Source organism: Borostomias antarcticus, assembly GCF_949987555.1.
Source record: "Borostomias antarcticus genome assembly, chromosome: 7".
Taxonomy (NCBI): domain Eukaryota; kingdom Metazoa; phylum Chordata; class Actinopteri; order Stomiiformes; family Stomiidae; genus Borostomias; species Borostomias antarcticus.
In genome coordinates this window covers 11,819,640-11,835,241 of record NC_140240.1, presented here as the reverse complement: position 1 = coordinate 11,835,241, position 15,602 = coordinate 11,819,640, and the positions used below count along the sequence as shown (strand labels likewise).

The window sequence follows — 15,602 nt, the reverse complement described above, 5'->3', positions numbered from 1 at the left end:
AGAGAACAAGGGAGGTGGGCATACGACCCACTCTCTACATATTCCAGAGGGAAGCAAAAAAACAGTAATCACCCGGGGGCCAGATAAGTGAGCTGTAAAAATTCTTCCCTAACCCCTCTCAACAAGGCGATCGAGCAAGCTCCAGGAGTATGTTTGTCTACCGGCTAAGAACATTTATGAAGCAATACATTGCATTAAATGACATTTCAGAGTGAGAGAGGCTAAAAGCATCATAGGAGAGAGAATATTCTACGGACATGCTACATCATCCACAGTAGACACAGGGGTATCTATCGGACTTCGGGAGGTCTGCTGGTGACAGTGGGGCATCCACTGGACCTGGTTAGAAGATAGGAGGGAGAGACAGAGGCACTTGGGAGAGGGAAGGCAGAGGGAAGGCAGAGCAGGGTTAGTAGCACATAGAGTCATACAGACCACACAGATATTGAAACAGGCAACCTGGGGCAAGCTCATGGAATATATTTGTCTAATGGCTAAGAACATTTAAAGAACAATAAATAATATTAAATTAAATTTTCGGAGCAAGAAAGGCTAAGAGCATCAGGTCCAGGCCTAAGCCGGATTTGGACTGATGTGTGTCTGTGTGTACGTGTGTGTGTGTGTACTAAATACTACGATATCCACAGCTCCGCAGCTGACACTGGACCTGGTTAGAGGATAGGAGGGAGAGAGAGAGACACTAGGGGAGACAGAAAACGGTTAGTAGCACACTGACTCATTGAAGCAACACAACAGTCAGAACAAGCCTGTTTCAGGATAACCAGCTTCTGTACACTACTTGATATACATACATTGCATAGCAGGACAAATATCAATGTATACAGAGGATTCACAGGTAGGTTTGAGGCTGCCTTTCTGTGTCTCAAGGTCCTAGCTAGTGATTGTAGGCTAGGTCGAAAAGGTACGTCTTGAGGTCTCGCTTGAAGACCTCCGTTGTTTCAGCCCTTCTTAGGCACTCCGGTAGGGTGTTCCAGAGGTTGGGGGCATAGAAACTAAAAGCTGCCTCTCCATGTTTCTTGGTCCTGGCTTTTGGAACTGTTAAAAGTTCAGTGCCTGAGGATCTAAGTGGTCTGTTTGGCATGAACTTAACAAGCATGTCTGAGATATATTCTGGTGAGTGACTGTGGAGAGATTTATAGACTAGTAAAAGTATTTTAAAGTCTATTCTAGAGTTGACTGGTAACCAGTGTAGTGATTTTAACGCTGGTGTGATGTGTGCCCTTCGTCTAGTCTTAGTGAGGACTCTTGCTGCAGCATTCTGTATTATTTGTAGCTTAGAGATTGCTTTCTTTGGTAGGCCTGATAGTAGAGCATTGCAGTAGTCCAGCCTGCTTGTGATGAAAGCATGCATTAATCTTTCGGTGTCAGCCTGAGAGAGAAAGGGTTGCACCTTGGCAATGTTCCTTAGGTGGTAAAAGGATGTATTTGTAATATTCTTGATGTGGTTTTCGAGATTAAGATCTAAGTCAAGTATGACACCTAGGTTTTTAGCCTGGCAATTGGTGTCAATTTCCAGAGTTTTTAAGTGTGCAGCTAGTTTCTCTCTTTCAGCTTTTTCTCCAATGATCAGTACTTCTGTTTTGTCCTGGTTTAGTTGGAGGAAATTATGTGACATCCATACATTTATATCTGTAATACACTTGACAAGGCAGTCAACCAAGCTGTAGTTACTGGGTGTTACGGAAATATAGAGTTGAGTATCATCTGCGTAGCTATGGTAGCTAATATTGTGCCTCCTGATGACACTGCCAAGGGGCAGCATGTACAGGCTGAAGAGTAGAGGTCCTAGGATCGATCCTTGGGGCACCCCACAGGTCATAGGGATCTTTCTTGAGCTATATTCACCGAGGGCAACGAAGAAATCACGACCGGTTAGATAGGTCTTAAGCCAATTTAGGACTGGACCAGAGAGGCCAACCCACTTTTCCAGTCTTTCGATGAGGATTGCATGATCTATAGTATCAAAGGCTGCACTCAGGTCCAGGAGGACAAGAACAGAAAGCTCTTTGGAGTCAGCATTAATTCTGAGGTCATTTACAACTTTGACTAATGCCGTCTCTGTGCTATGGTGGGCACGAAAGCCGGACTGGAAAAGGTCAAGGGTACAACTTGTAGCTAGGAAATCATTAATCTGTTTGAAAACAATTTTTTCCAGAATTTTACTCAAAAAGGGAAGGTTGGAGATTGGTCTAAAATTGCTAAAAACTGAAGTGTCTAAGTTGTTTTTCTTCAGTACGGGTCTCACCAGAGCAGTTTTAAGTATTGGTGGGAAGACACCTGTAGATAGGGAGTCATTAACAATGGATAAAACTATGAACAATTAATCAAGTATTCAATAAAATATTGAAGAATTAATCAATTAATGAACTAACCATTTATCCTTAATATCAAATCAAGCAACCAAACCAATCACCTTATCATAAAACAGAAAGCCTCATGCCTATCAACAATTCAAAATAATTAAATCAGGTGATCAGTCTAGTTCAATTAATGAGCATCAATCAGCAATTCAGGCTTACTTTTCAAGCAGGCGATGGATGATGTGCAAAAGAAGTCCCTCTAAGACGGATGGATGGTCTGGGATTGGTGACTGGTAAGGACAAAAACTATTCCGGATATTATAACTGCAAACAGATTTACTCAAAGGGGAAAGAACAATTAATCACAAGGCAATGATAATTTAAAAATAATTTACTATCACAACCCATTATTCTAAAAATCAAAAGACTGTCATGTATAATAGTAAACACTAGATAGCAGCACTAGACAACCTGAAATATTATACCTGCGCTATACTATAACAACCACTAGTGGGCGACATTGCACAATAGAGGTGAGAAGGATGAAAGATTTCTTCATATCCCTAAAGTATAGCTACACCCTTCTCTTATTTATTAATTTATGAAGATTGAAGAAAGGTTTCATTAATAAAGGGTATGATTGACTAGTGGATTGCTGCTAGGGTTTGAGTGCTGAGTAACCGATGTCTCGATCAGTGTCCACCTGGCCCAGGTTCAGCATCCATTTATGAGTTTATGAATTAATAATTCTAATCTAATCCAGTCATCCCATACACCGCACGACCCACTGGATGAATTATCTTTCCCTAATTTCTAAAGATAGGAAAGAGAGAGAAAGGAATGAGAAAGAAAGAGACACAGATAGATGGAGAGACAGTTGGGTGACTTCACTCCGTCCGCACAAGACAGCACAACCCCCCCTAATAGGCCAGTGAACACGTTTCACTGACCCCCCCCCCTCTCACAGCCAGCTGTGTTTTATGAGGGCTAGGAATTTAGCTGCATGAACGGACATGCGGCCTCACCCAGTTACCCTGCACTCCCCATTGAAACATATGGTGCCGCACTAACTTTTGAGCTGCTAATTTTGCATTTTTACCCTTTTTCTAACTTGTCGCCATGCCTACAGTGTTTAAGCTATACGGACATATTATACATATAAATGTTCTGCAAGTTCTCAGGATTAGTGTTAATTGTCAACGAAAACTGTGACTAAATATGGTCGTCAACAAAGCTTTTTTCCCTGACGACAACAAGACGAGACGTGACGTTAATGGGGGTCATGTGACACTAACATGACTAAATAATACATGCAACAATGTTGATTAAAAAAGACAAGACAAAATGTAGTTTACAAAATAAAAACCTAGCCGAAATCTATTCATTTCCGCTGACTAAACCAAGACGAGACTAAATAATTATAACTTTTAGAATAATTAGTTTCATTATTGTTGTAGCATTTCCATTTCCTGTTGTGCGGTTAGCGCTTTGATCCGTTTGCCCACGCCGCGCGCGCCGTGAAGTTGGTTTGGTTTTGTGGACAGTTAGCTGTGGCTAGTTAGCTGTGGCCCAACTCTGTTGGCTACTGTGGACACGGCAGGAGAATTGAATGGAACAATGGCGGGGCGGTTGGGAAGAAAACGAAGAGAAGACCTCCCTGCACACTAGATACATAGAGCTCGAAGGAGCTACTGAATGTATCAATGAAACAGTAACACAAGGAGGAGAGGGGGAGCCCGCTCAGCCCGGAGAGAAATGCGGCCACCGAGTAAATATGAGGGGTGGAAGTAAGAAAAATTAATAAATAAATATGTGGTCGATTAAAATGCAATCGAATTAAATGTGTGATCGATTAAAATGCAATCGAATTAAATGTGTGAATGATTAAAATGCAATCAAATTAAATTATTCATTAAATTAATAATTAAATTATTCATTAAATTAATCGTTAAACTGCACTTTTATCATTAGAGTGCGCTTTTATCATTAAGAGTGTGCTTTTATCATTAGTGTGCTTTTATCATTAAACTGCACTTTTATCATTAGCGTGTTCTTTTCTCATTAGAGTGTGCTTTTATCATTAGAGTGCGTGTTTATCATTACAGTGTGCTTGCACTTTTGTCATTAGACTGTGCTTTTGCCCTTTCCCAACACACACCACTCTAACGATAAATCCTTTATCATTAGACTGGCGTGTGTTGTATGTGTCAATCAACTGACCACGCCCACAGGTGTACATCCAGGCTATTCCTGTCGATTGGACATGTCTGGTCTCGCGACCGCGACCAGACAGGCGATTCTAGTGATTCTAGTGATTCAATCACAAAACATGACAAATATGGACCATTCCTGTGATGTGTGTGCTGCGGAGGCTGGGGAACCAGTGTGAGTACAAATTATGGTAGGCGCTTATGCAGTAAAGTTTATTAAAACCGTTTTAATTATTGTGATTCCTGTAGTGAGTGGAAATATACAGTTTGTTAAAAAAAAATGTTTTATTTAGGCCACTATAGCTTGTAGGTATGACTTGTGCTTTGGGAACGTGTGTTTTGCTTCTTCACATGCACGCATGCAGAAAAAAAACAACTGAATTGCCACTCTGGCATATCTCTGTGCCCCCCCCAGTCAAAAAGGTCTAGAATCGCCACTGTCTAATGGTATTGGGGTGTACTCCAAGGCACTCAGCTATTCCAAAGGCAGAATAGCCGCAATTGACAAACCACTCCAACGTTTCCTGAGAAATGTTTAAACGTGGTCTCCTTACTAAACCACGTCTGTCTGCATGTACGTCAATGGGAAAAACTGGCTTCAGTTAGCTGTAACGTTAGAAGTTGGCTTGTAGCATCAGCTAGCTCGACCACCCTTGGATTTATTTGAACTCCGCTAGCTTGTGCATTGACAAGAAAACATTTTAGCCATTCCAAGTTGAAAAGGAGGACGTCGTCGCTTGGGCCCTGATAGCAAGATCTCGACAGACTCAAAGTTTATTTACAATAAAACCCTGCACATCAGAGGCTGCCTGCGCCATTTTTTGAAAACTGCGGTCATGCGCATTACATTTTTCATCAAAAGACATGTCCAATCGACAAGGATAGCCTGGATGTACGCCTGTGGGCGTGGTCAGCTGATTGACACATACAACACACACCAGTCTAATGATAAAGGCTTTATTGTTAGAGTGGTGTGTGTCGGGAAAGGGCAAAATTGCAGTCTAATGATAAAAGTGAAAGCACACTGTTATGATAAACGCATAATCTAATGATAAAAGCAATCTAATGATAAAAGCACACACTAATGATAAAAGTGCAGTTTACTGATAAAAGCACACTAATGATGAAAGCACACTTTTAATGATAAAAGCGCACTCAAATGATAAAAGTGCAGTTTAACAATTAATTTAATGAATAATTGAATGATTAATTTAATGAATAATTGAATTTGATTGCATTTTAATCATTCACACATTTAATTTGATTGCATTTTAATCCACATATTTATTTATAATTTTTTGTTATTTCCACCCCTCATAAGTAAAGGGCAAAAACACTACAAATCTAAAACGACACCTGAAGACCTTCCACAAGGAAATCCAGGTAAGAAATAACATTAGTCTAACTAGCTTGTCTTTGTTTAGAAAAAGCTCCCGTCAGTGTATGAGGCTGTAACCGTGTCACACACTAGAGCTGGAGTTTAGAGCTGGCTAGGCTACTGATGTTTTACACCTAATGTTACATTAGCAATGAGTGATGTGTTTTTGCAGACTGTAGATGAACTAGCCCAGTTACGATAGCCAGCCAATGTTCAACTTTCGCCATCTGCAGTTTTGCCAAACACCGACCGTCGTGGTCGCCAGAACAGCCCTTTACAGCCTGCACTCTAATCCAAAAAGTTGAACTTTTTCAACTGCAAAAAAAGCCTAGAGCTCAAGGCGCTATATTGCTAAAAAGCGCTCGGAACACGGCTCTCATCTCTATAGCTATTGCCCTAGAGCTCATTACCCATAGTAAACAACGAGAAAACAGCGCCAGCTCTAAAATACAGCTTGCCGGTGAATCCAACTGTCATCTTGAGCTAAAAGCATAGTAAACCAAAAGTAATCCAGTGAGGCAAGTGAGCGTGCGCGCATGTGTTTCTCTGTCTGAGGGTGAATGTAAAGAGGCTTTCCCTAAGATATGGTGACTGTGTGGGGGAACTAAAAAACTCATGAACACAACTGACTCTTATTCTAGACCCAAACTTAGGTTAGTGCTACATCAAAAAGGTGTCTGCATAACCTACATTACTACTACTTAGACTTCTTTGCTTTGTTAAATTCAGCACAATCAAAAGTATGTTCTGTTAGTGTTAGCTAATTCTCTAATCTCATACTCATAAAATAAGTGAATGCAGTAGTTAAGCAGGCATGTTAATGCAGACAAATTTAATGGCTTTGTGAAGTACACAATAAGCTAATGCTATCTGAAACATCAGTGCTACTTAATAACTTAATAGTGGAACAGTTAGATGTGTCAGAAGTTGCCTGTTCTAACATTGTATTAATTCCTATCCTAGTTTGCAGATGTGAAGGAAGCACCCAAGAAAGTGGACAAACCAAAGCAGCCATCCACAGGTGATTTCTTTAGCACCTTGTACAAACAGAGCTCTCCCGAGCAAAAAATCAAAGAGGCAGCAGTCGCCACCTGGATCGGACGCACAGCACTTCCTGCACGTATAGTGGAAGATGAGGATTTTGTCATGATGATGGGAAAAATGGATAAAAGGTTCAAAGTGCCAAGGAAGTCTAAAGTTTCCAACCTGGTGAACGAAGGGTACATGAAAGAACAGGAATAATTCAGGCACAGGCTGTCCATGGCACGCAAAGTAACCTTAGGTTTGGACATATGGACCAAAAAGGGTCTCACTGCATCCTTTATTGCAATCAGTTGAAGGCCACGTCTTCATCAGTTAGTGTTGGCATGACACAACTGGATTAGATGCTCATGTCACAATGTCCGGTGAAAATAATTCCCTCTAAGCACAATTTGAATTGTAGCCTATTAAAATAGGCTTTATTATATTTCCACATATTCTGATTCCTTCTATAGGAATATTATTTTTTATGTATAGGCTTATGCGATAAACAAAACAGCCGCAATGTAGCCTGCTTATCGCAATACTGTTGTGTGAACGCGGAACCTTTGGGAAACACAAAAGATCTTTCCCGTTTTGGAAAATTCGTTGTCGTGTAAACGTGGCCTAAAACTAACGTTACATCCTGTGAGCCAGATTGACAACAATTGACCAACGATTGATTAACATTATTAATTACACCGGCGTGAGTCTGGCTCGCAGGATGTAGCCTAGGCTAAACCCTAGCTAGCTAGGTTTACCCTGCTTTCTGTCGAGATGGCTGCTGTGAAAAGGGTCTATTGCAACCATGTGTGTAAAATACCTCGCGAATGATAACTAGATATCATTAGTTAGCTTTTCATGATCAACTAACATTAGGCTAGTGGAGACGTTTGTGGGTTGTTTTTTTACTAGCTAGCCTAGCTGACCTGGAAAAGCCTAAGCTAGCTAACGTTAACCGAGAACAGAACACAGCTAGCTAGCGGATTCTATGGATACATACTATTCTCATTTTAACACAATTAAAGCGAACTAGCTAGCTATATATTAACATGTAACATGAGGCTCACCTATGGGTAATACTTCAAAGTTAACGTTAGCGAATATACAAGCTAGCTACCCAGATAGCAAAAGACGTTGATTCAACGTTGGATTTTGGTCAAATTGGTTATTTTTGGTTGAGGTTGAAAAATCTATGTTAATTCAATGTTTTATTACAGATACCATTTCAACGATTGAAAAAGTGTTGTTGAATCAATTTAATATAGATGCTGGTTTTTCAATGTTGAAATGCCCTACAATGAATTGACATTGTTTCAATGTGTGGTGCTCCCTCCACCTTGCGCAGCTCGCGAGACCAACCAGATCTCACGGGACTTGAGGTCCCCAAACTTTTGCATTTAATGTTCCAACGGCCATTTATTTTCCCCATACGAAGAGGAGTCAAAGAAATCACAAATCCGTAAGAAATCTCTACCATCCTTCAGACATGACATCGAATTTGGTCTGATACAGTCAAGATAAAGCATTATATGGAATATTTGGGTAAAATTGTGCATAGAAGACAATATGTTGTCTAGCTCCATGTGTAGGCCCGGACTAGCACCTAGCTAACGCAGCTAGCTCATGATCCAACATGAATCTCGACCATCCTACAGAAATTAAATCAGATTCGGTCTGATACAGTCAAGCTAAAGCATCGGATGGGATATTTGGGTAAAATTGTGAATAGATGGCTGTTGTGCGTTTTTTGTTTGAGCTAGTGCTAGCATGTGTTAACTAAGTTAGCTAGTGCTAGCATCATGGTCTTCCTAGGTGCCTAGCTAACATGTGTAGGCCTGTACTAGATCCTTGCTAACATGTGTAGGCCTGTACTAGCACCTAGCTAACATGTGTAGGCCTGTACTAGCACCTAGCTAACATGTGTAGGCCTGTACTAGCACCTAGCTAACGCGGCAGGCATGCTATCTAACGGAAATTAATCTATCATCCTTCAGACATGACATCAAATTTGGTCTGATACAGTCAAGTTAAAACATCATATATGATATTTGGGTAAAATTGTGCATAGATGACTATGTTGTGCGTTTTTGGTCAGTTAACAGTGGTATCCTCTAACCAGCCTTCTTGGTTGCTAACTTGGCTTTAGCTAGTAAAGTTAAAGCTTCATATAGGATATTTAGATACAATTGTTGCATAGATATATATGCTGATATATATTTTTTACTGTTGGTTTATGCATAATTTTTTTATTCTGCTTTGTTTCCTCTAATTTCAGGATTTTACTACGTCAAGGGGATTCACTACAAGGCCAAGTATTATAATTAGCACCACCTCTCTTTACCTCTTTTAATCAGCATCAGCCCAGCACCAGGTCAGTCCAGCCCCAGCACCAGCTCAGTCCAGCACCAGGTCAGTCCAGCCCCAGCACCAGGTCAGTCCAGCCCCAGCACCAGGTCAGTCCAGCCCCAGCACCAGGTCAGTCCAGCCCCAGCTCAGCTCAGTCCAGCCCCAGCTCAGCTCAGCCCAGCCCCAACCTAGACCCAGCTCAGGTCAGCCCAGCCCCAACCTAGCCCTAGCCCCAGCTCAGGTCAGCCCAGCCCCAACCTATTATTATTATTTTGTTATTTCTGTCTATTTCTCTAGGAACGCCAAAATGTAACGCCAGCCCCTACTACGCTATGCCATCAGAGCAAGCAAGGAATGGTATGTATTTCTCATCTTAAATGTTGCTCAGTGGCCTTGTGGTTAGTGTCCGCCCTAAGATTGGGAGGTTGTGAGTTTGATCCCTGACATACCTGTCATACCAAAGACTGTAAAAAAAAAAAAAGGTACCCGATATCTCCCTGCTTGGCACTCAGTATCAAGGGTTGGATTGGGGTAAGTCCCTGCGACATACTAGCCTCATGTCCAGGGGGTGTACTTGTCCATCAAGCTGCCTCACGCTATGGAAACATGATATAGGCTCCTGCTCTATGGGCCACTAGGCTCGAGAAGCATTGGTTCTCATGACTTGCTTATAAACAATTAATAATGGAGTCTTATCTTTTAGACGGCGGTGCCAGCTATGCACACGGCTTCAGCTCACCGGGCCTGACTCAACTGACCCCTCGCCCCCCACCCCACCCCCCTTCAGCTCCAGAAACACCACCGGGAAGGTTATATGGAGGGGAATCAAGCCAAGTGTTGAAAGGCAAGTACCTTTTTCTGAGCAGGCTCTTAACCTTACTGATGCCCTCTGAACTGAGAAACCTATCCCTTGTGACTTTCCCATCTTTGTCATGTTTTTTTTTGTCATGGAGTTTAGGCTTAAAATTTAAGCACTTAAAGGTGGGGTAAGTAGTTTGACGTCAACAAGGCCTCCGATTGGTCATCTTTTCCAAAAGAACCCGCCCCTCCCTCCTGTCAATCATGATGTAGTCCCTCCCTCCAAACATGACTGGTAGGTGTGGCGAGATAGAGACCCTGATTGGTCAATACATTCGGGCGCGGTGCATTCTTTGAGTCCAAAATACAGAGGCAGCGGTAAACACGGAGATCCAAGTTTATTCTCAGAGCACTTCTGTTACTGATAGCTGAAAGGATATTATGCCAATTTTACCAAATAAAGCCAAAAGCAAACTACCTATCTCACCTTTGAACCTGCACTACGTAACTTTTTTGTGATTATATTGTTATTTTGTCCAAGCTGTATGGTGTTTTGAAACTCTAAGGATCCTGTATTCATGGAATGAGCAACACAGCTAAACATGTTGGTATTTTGCCAAAATCCCCTGTTGGTATAGGAATGGAGGGAGGGGGGATAGGAGGGAGGAGAGGACGGGAGGGAAGAACGGATGGGGAGGGGAGGGAGGGAGGACAGAAGGGAGGAGAGGAGGAGAGGACAGGAGGGAAGAACGGATTGGACAGGAGGGAGGGAGGACAGGAGGGAGGGAGGACAGGAGAGGACAGGAGGGAGGATAGGAGGGAAGAACGGAAGGACAAGGGGGAGGGAGGACAGGAGAGGACAGGAGGGAGGATAGGAGGGAAGAACGGATGGACAAGGGGGAGGGAGGACAGGAGAGGACAGGAGGGAGGATAGGAGGGAAGAACGGATGGACAAGGGGGAGGGAGGGAGGACAGTAGGGAGGAGAGGAGGGAAGGAGGACGGGGGGAGAATAGGAGGGAGGGAAGGAAGACAGGAGGGAGGAGAGGAGGCACAGGGAGGGAGGAGAGGGATGGAGGATAAGAGGGAGAGGAGGGAGGACAGGAGAGAGGGAGAGGAGTAGTGAGGGAGAGGAGGGGATTTTGGCAAATTCTTTGGGGGCGCTACCCACACGTTTAGCTGTGTTGCTCATTCCACAAATGCACAATCCTTACAAGTTGTACCTCGTTGTAAAGGTGACTAATAATGCTTTCCAACGGTATAAAATACAACACCAATTGCTATTACTAAAGGGGAGAAATGATTGACTGAAATAATGTTTCCGAACTTTTTTGAAGAGCTTACATATAACTTACACAAATGGTGTAAATGGTGAATCTATCCTTGAAATTTAATGTAAAACCAATTCTTTTTTTCCCCCAAGACATTGCTGCCATGAGAAACACAAAGATTCTTACGGAGCTATGTATGGAGGTGAAGCAGATCTCACGTGACATTCAGTTTATAAAGACTGAGATTGCTAAACTGAATATTCATGGAGCTGGACCAGTGTCACCGAGAGAAGACAACTTCCCCATCGTGCTGCCACTCACCAACGAGGAGCAGTTTGATGAGGCTGAAGCTGCTCTGAGGGAGGAAGCAGTCCGTCGAAAGATGGTGAACAACTTAAAATTCATTACATTTGTAATTATTTATAAATGAGTAGATACTCTGTGCATTTACATAGTACTCTAGCACACTAACCATTTTCTCTCTAATCTGTTAAGATTACGCGCCTGGCATTAGTTGGAGGGACCAACTCTGAAAACATGATCCGACGAATGCTATCCGCTGCCATGACAAACACTCTAGCCTGCATTTTTAACTGGGTGGGAAAGGGAGAGAAGAGGGCCTTCAAGGACACACTGATGCAGGACTGCATGTTTGGTGAGCCTGCACCTCAAAATACTAGGATTAGTACTTTACTCCTCTGAGACACAGAGAGTAGACAGAATTGAGTATTAGGGCCCATTCATACTCTACATATTCATACTCTACGCATATTCTACATAAGCGCAAGCAATGCAAGCTTCGCAAGGCTACGCAAGACTTCCTTGCGTGTGTCATGCCGAAATTTGTCACTTGATGCAAGCACAAATGCAATTCCTTGTGTTTCCGATAGGGATGCTAAACTTTCACCATGGTTTTCGCCGTATAGACCTATTTGCCCCCCCTGCTTGACTGGTGATATATTACATCTGACAATACACACAAGCTCAGAGTCGTATTGGAGCTTACGCTCATAACGTAGCTTGCGTTGCTTACGTGAGTATGAATCAGGCCTTGGTGTGAATCAATTATATGAAGATAGGCTTGAGGGTGGGTTGATGGGTGAATTGCTCAATTAAGGCCGCCTGAAAATCTAGTACACTAAACAGTACACACTGGAACGCATCCACTGCAGCTTTCTTCTCCCTATTATTATAATTAAAAATAAATAAATTATAACTTCTTTTTTTTCAGTTGCTGCTCGTCAATTTGACCGCAGGCTGACGGAATTGACTTACAGGGATGGAGTGCAGAAGTGGCTGCGTTACGCACCAGAGAGGAATGGCGGGGTACGACGGAAAGAGAAGTCTAAGAGTTAAAAGGACTAGGTATAATTCCTTCAGATTAAGTTCATACCTGTTGATCTGTGATTTAGCTGCTCTCTCCCGTCCTTTCACACTTCCTACTGTTTCGAGTGGGTTTGTTATTTTTTGTTCATGTCGTCTTATTCTGCACGACGGCCTTTCTGAGTATGACAACCCTGTTTGCAGATGCCAGGTTTTTGTGTCCACTGGAGTTTCAGGAAATGTTTTGTGTGAATGTTGTGTGCTTAAGTGCACAAACGATGTACAATGTTCATATAATTGAAACAATGTACTGTAATAAATAACTGAATGAGTAATGGGCTCTTTTTTTGTTCATAGAGCATTGTATAAGATATCTTGGTCGGTTCCCTGTAGTGTCTCAGATGTAGTAGCAGGATGTACGTGCCATATACAAGCGCAAGCTACTTGTGACTATAGAAAGAAAGAAACTGGGTATGGAAAGCACAAGATTGGAAATGGAATATAAGCGGCACTAATAAAGGTCAAGCTAGAGATAAGAAAGCTGAAACAGGATGAAAGTAAATTCGAACACTAAAATTATTGATTACTAGTTATTTTGAATAACATTGTTTCAATGTATAATGCAATGCATAATATAGTTGAATCAATGTTGATGCAATTCTACATTCTTTCAATGTTGATCATATCGTCATTGAATCAAGGTTGATTCATTGTCGGGATTGATTGAAAATTCAATGTTCTTTCAATGTTGATCATAGCGAGCACTTTCAATGTTATTTTCAATGTCTGACATCAATGTTGATCTCAATCTTCAGTGTGACAATATCTCAATGTTGATTCAATGACTTTTTGCTATCTGGGTAGCTAGCCCGCCCGCCTGCCCTCTCGTCGTGCAAGCCTCTGTTCTTTCGTGATGAGTTTTATGAGAATACAATGCTTTTAGTGCTTAAACACGATTTACTTGGAAAACATATACTGTATAAAGATAATGTAGCTACATTGATTTACAGTTCGCTCCTTACCTCTTTCTGCCTATTTTTCCCACAGAGAATGGGTCTCAGAGTCAGCCGTCGATGTGTCTCTGATGAGTCTGAGGCAAATTTGCCCTGGCTTGCCTGATGCACGCACAGTCAAACCGTCGTTAGGAAATGTTACTCAATTCCAACATAATATTTGAAGTTGTTGGTTATATTCAGAAATATGAGTTCAGATATTGTTGTGTATTCAGTTGAATTTATACTGGCCAAATGTATATATTTTCAACATATAAAATAATGTAATGAACTCAAATATTTAAGTAAAACCAGAAACATGGTATTGTTTTTTTTGCATTATATTTACTAAGGACACGCATAATTTTTTACAGTGCAGCTAATTTATGGCAACAAAGCCTTTATTGAGATATGCCGCTATACGCGTGGGTAGGCTCCCCAGCTCAGTCTTTTGTTGTTCCAACCATGGTTTAATTTGCATTATACCATGGCCTGGGTTAATACTCTTTCCTGATTGGCCAGAAGACGTGCGTTAAAACCGTTTATACGCACACGTAGTTCGGATGAAGTTTAATTACCGATCTAAATCAATGCACCGGCTTTGACAGCAACCCAAATGAGCTCACCCCATAGCCTGCTGTACCATTGCTAGCTAGCCATGAACGAAGTGTTGGATACTGCATATTTGCTGTGCAACGCATCCATTGTCCAGTTGTCAAATCTCTTTGTGTTATAACGTGGTGGTGCACGTGGTGTAGTAGCCAGATATGATTTTGTTCAGTCTAAGAGTTGCAGTAAAAGAAGCCAGCCGTATGGAAAACGGTCTCCGCCTCGTTTATTCATTTACAGTATATACGGCATCCAAATATATCAGAGTGTGAAGAGGCAATTGCTGGATTCTAATAACCCTGTTGCTTCACATAATGATACGACACCTCCCGTCCTCGCAAATCAACTCGCAATGAACGATACGACCATGGATGTATTGGATACAACTGACAATATACCACGACATGAAAACAATACTTTTGGAGTTGAGGACAATCTGGCTATCATACATAGTTTGTTGGCAACTAGGTTTGACAGCTGGACGATTTATATGTTGCACAGCAAATATGCAGTAGCCTACACTTCGCTCATTGCTATCTAGCAATATCAGGTAGCTACAGTCATAGATATATGGGTACAGTAGGCTATGGAATTAGCTAGTTTGGGTTGCTAGGCTCATTGTTTGGTTGCTAGGTCATATCCAGGGTTGAGAGACATTGCTGAAAGAAAAGGTAACGGACACTTCATTTCACTTACGGTTCCAAACCCATGTTTACTATTGGATGTCATCGCTGTTCCTCCAAGAAATATTATATTCAATTTGTAATTCCATAGCAACGTGATTTAGCAGTTAGGGACTATAATGACACTCAGCAATGAGCAACACATAAATAAACTTTCTTTATATTTTAATGTAGAAAATGCGAGTAAATGGCCCATATTTATTTGTCTTTGGCATGTGAGGCCATGGTATAAGCGGGGCAAAGCTCTGCTGCGCGTCAGGTGGTTCTTCGCCTCCACGTCGTGCCTTAAAACCGTTTAACGCACACCTACTCGTTGATTATCCCTTACATAGCACCTTCATCACACCTGTCTGAAAGTGCCAATCAAGTGATTTACAGTGATTTTAGAACTCTATGACTCACACAATGTTGGTGGTTTTGTCAAAAGAGCCTTGCAAACTGTGACGTCACAGAGCGCCCTTGTGACGTGGGCCAGGAGGTGTATAAAAGCCAGAGAGCGACAGAGGAGGAGCAGCCAGAGAGAGAGAGAGGGGGGCATCTCACTCTCTCCCTGGCTCTCTCTCAGTGGGCCAGAGAGAGAGAGAGAAGAGGAGGAGATGTCAGATTGATATCTCCTCCTCTCTCTCTCTCTCTGGCTCACTGATAGAGAG

The 15,602-nt window shown here is 42.0% G+C and overlaps 1 protein-coding gene across 1 annotated transcript; it reads left to right on the top strand.

Moving 5' to 3' along the window:
• The first annotated feature begins 8,368 nt into the window (after nt 1-8,368).
• Nucleotides 8,369-12,925, top strand: LOC311311372 (uncharacterized protein). The gene is made up of 7 exons (XM_084441071.1): nt 8,369-8,391; nt 9,208-9,244; nt 9,576-9,635; nt 9,982-10,122; nt 11,498-11,730; nt 11,841-12,000; nt 12,577-12,925. Exons 3-7 carry the CDS (start codon nt 9,611-9,613, stop codon nt 12,699-12,701), a joined length of 684 nt encoding a protein of 227 aa, XP_084297197.1. The 5' UTR covers nt 8,369-8,391; nt 9,208-9,244; nt 9,576-9,610; the 3' UTR covers nt 12,702-12,925.
• The last annotated feature ends 2,677 nt before the right edge of the window (nt 12,926-15,602 follow it).

Coding starts and splice junctions, on each gene's coding strand:
- LOC311311372 (XM_084441071.1), top strand. CDS start 9,611: ATGCCATCAGAGCAAGCAAGGAATG. Junction 9,636..9,981: donor ATCAGAGCAAGCAAGGAATG/GTATGTATTTCT, acceptor CTTATCTTTTAG/ACGGCGGTGCCAGCTATGCA. Junction 10,123..11,497: donor ATCAAGCCAAGTGTTGAAAG/GCAAGTACCTTT, acceptor TTTTCCCCCAAG/ACATTGCTGCCATGAGAAAC.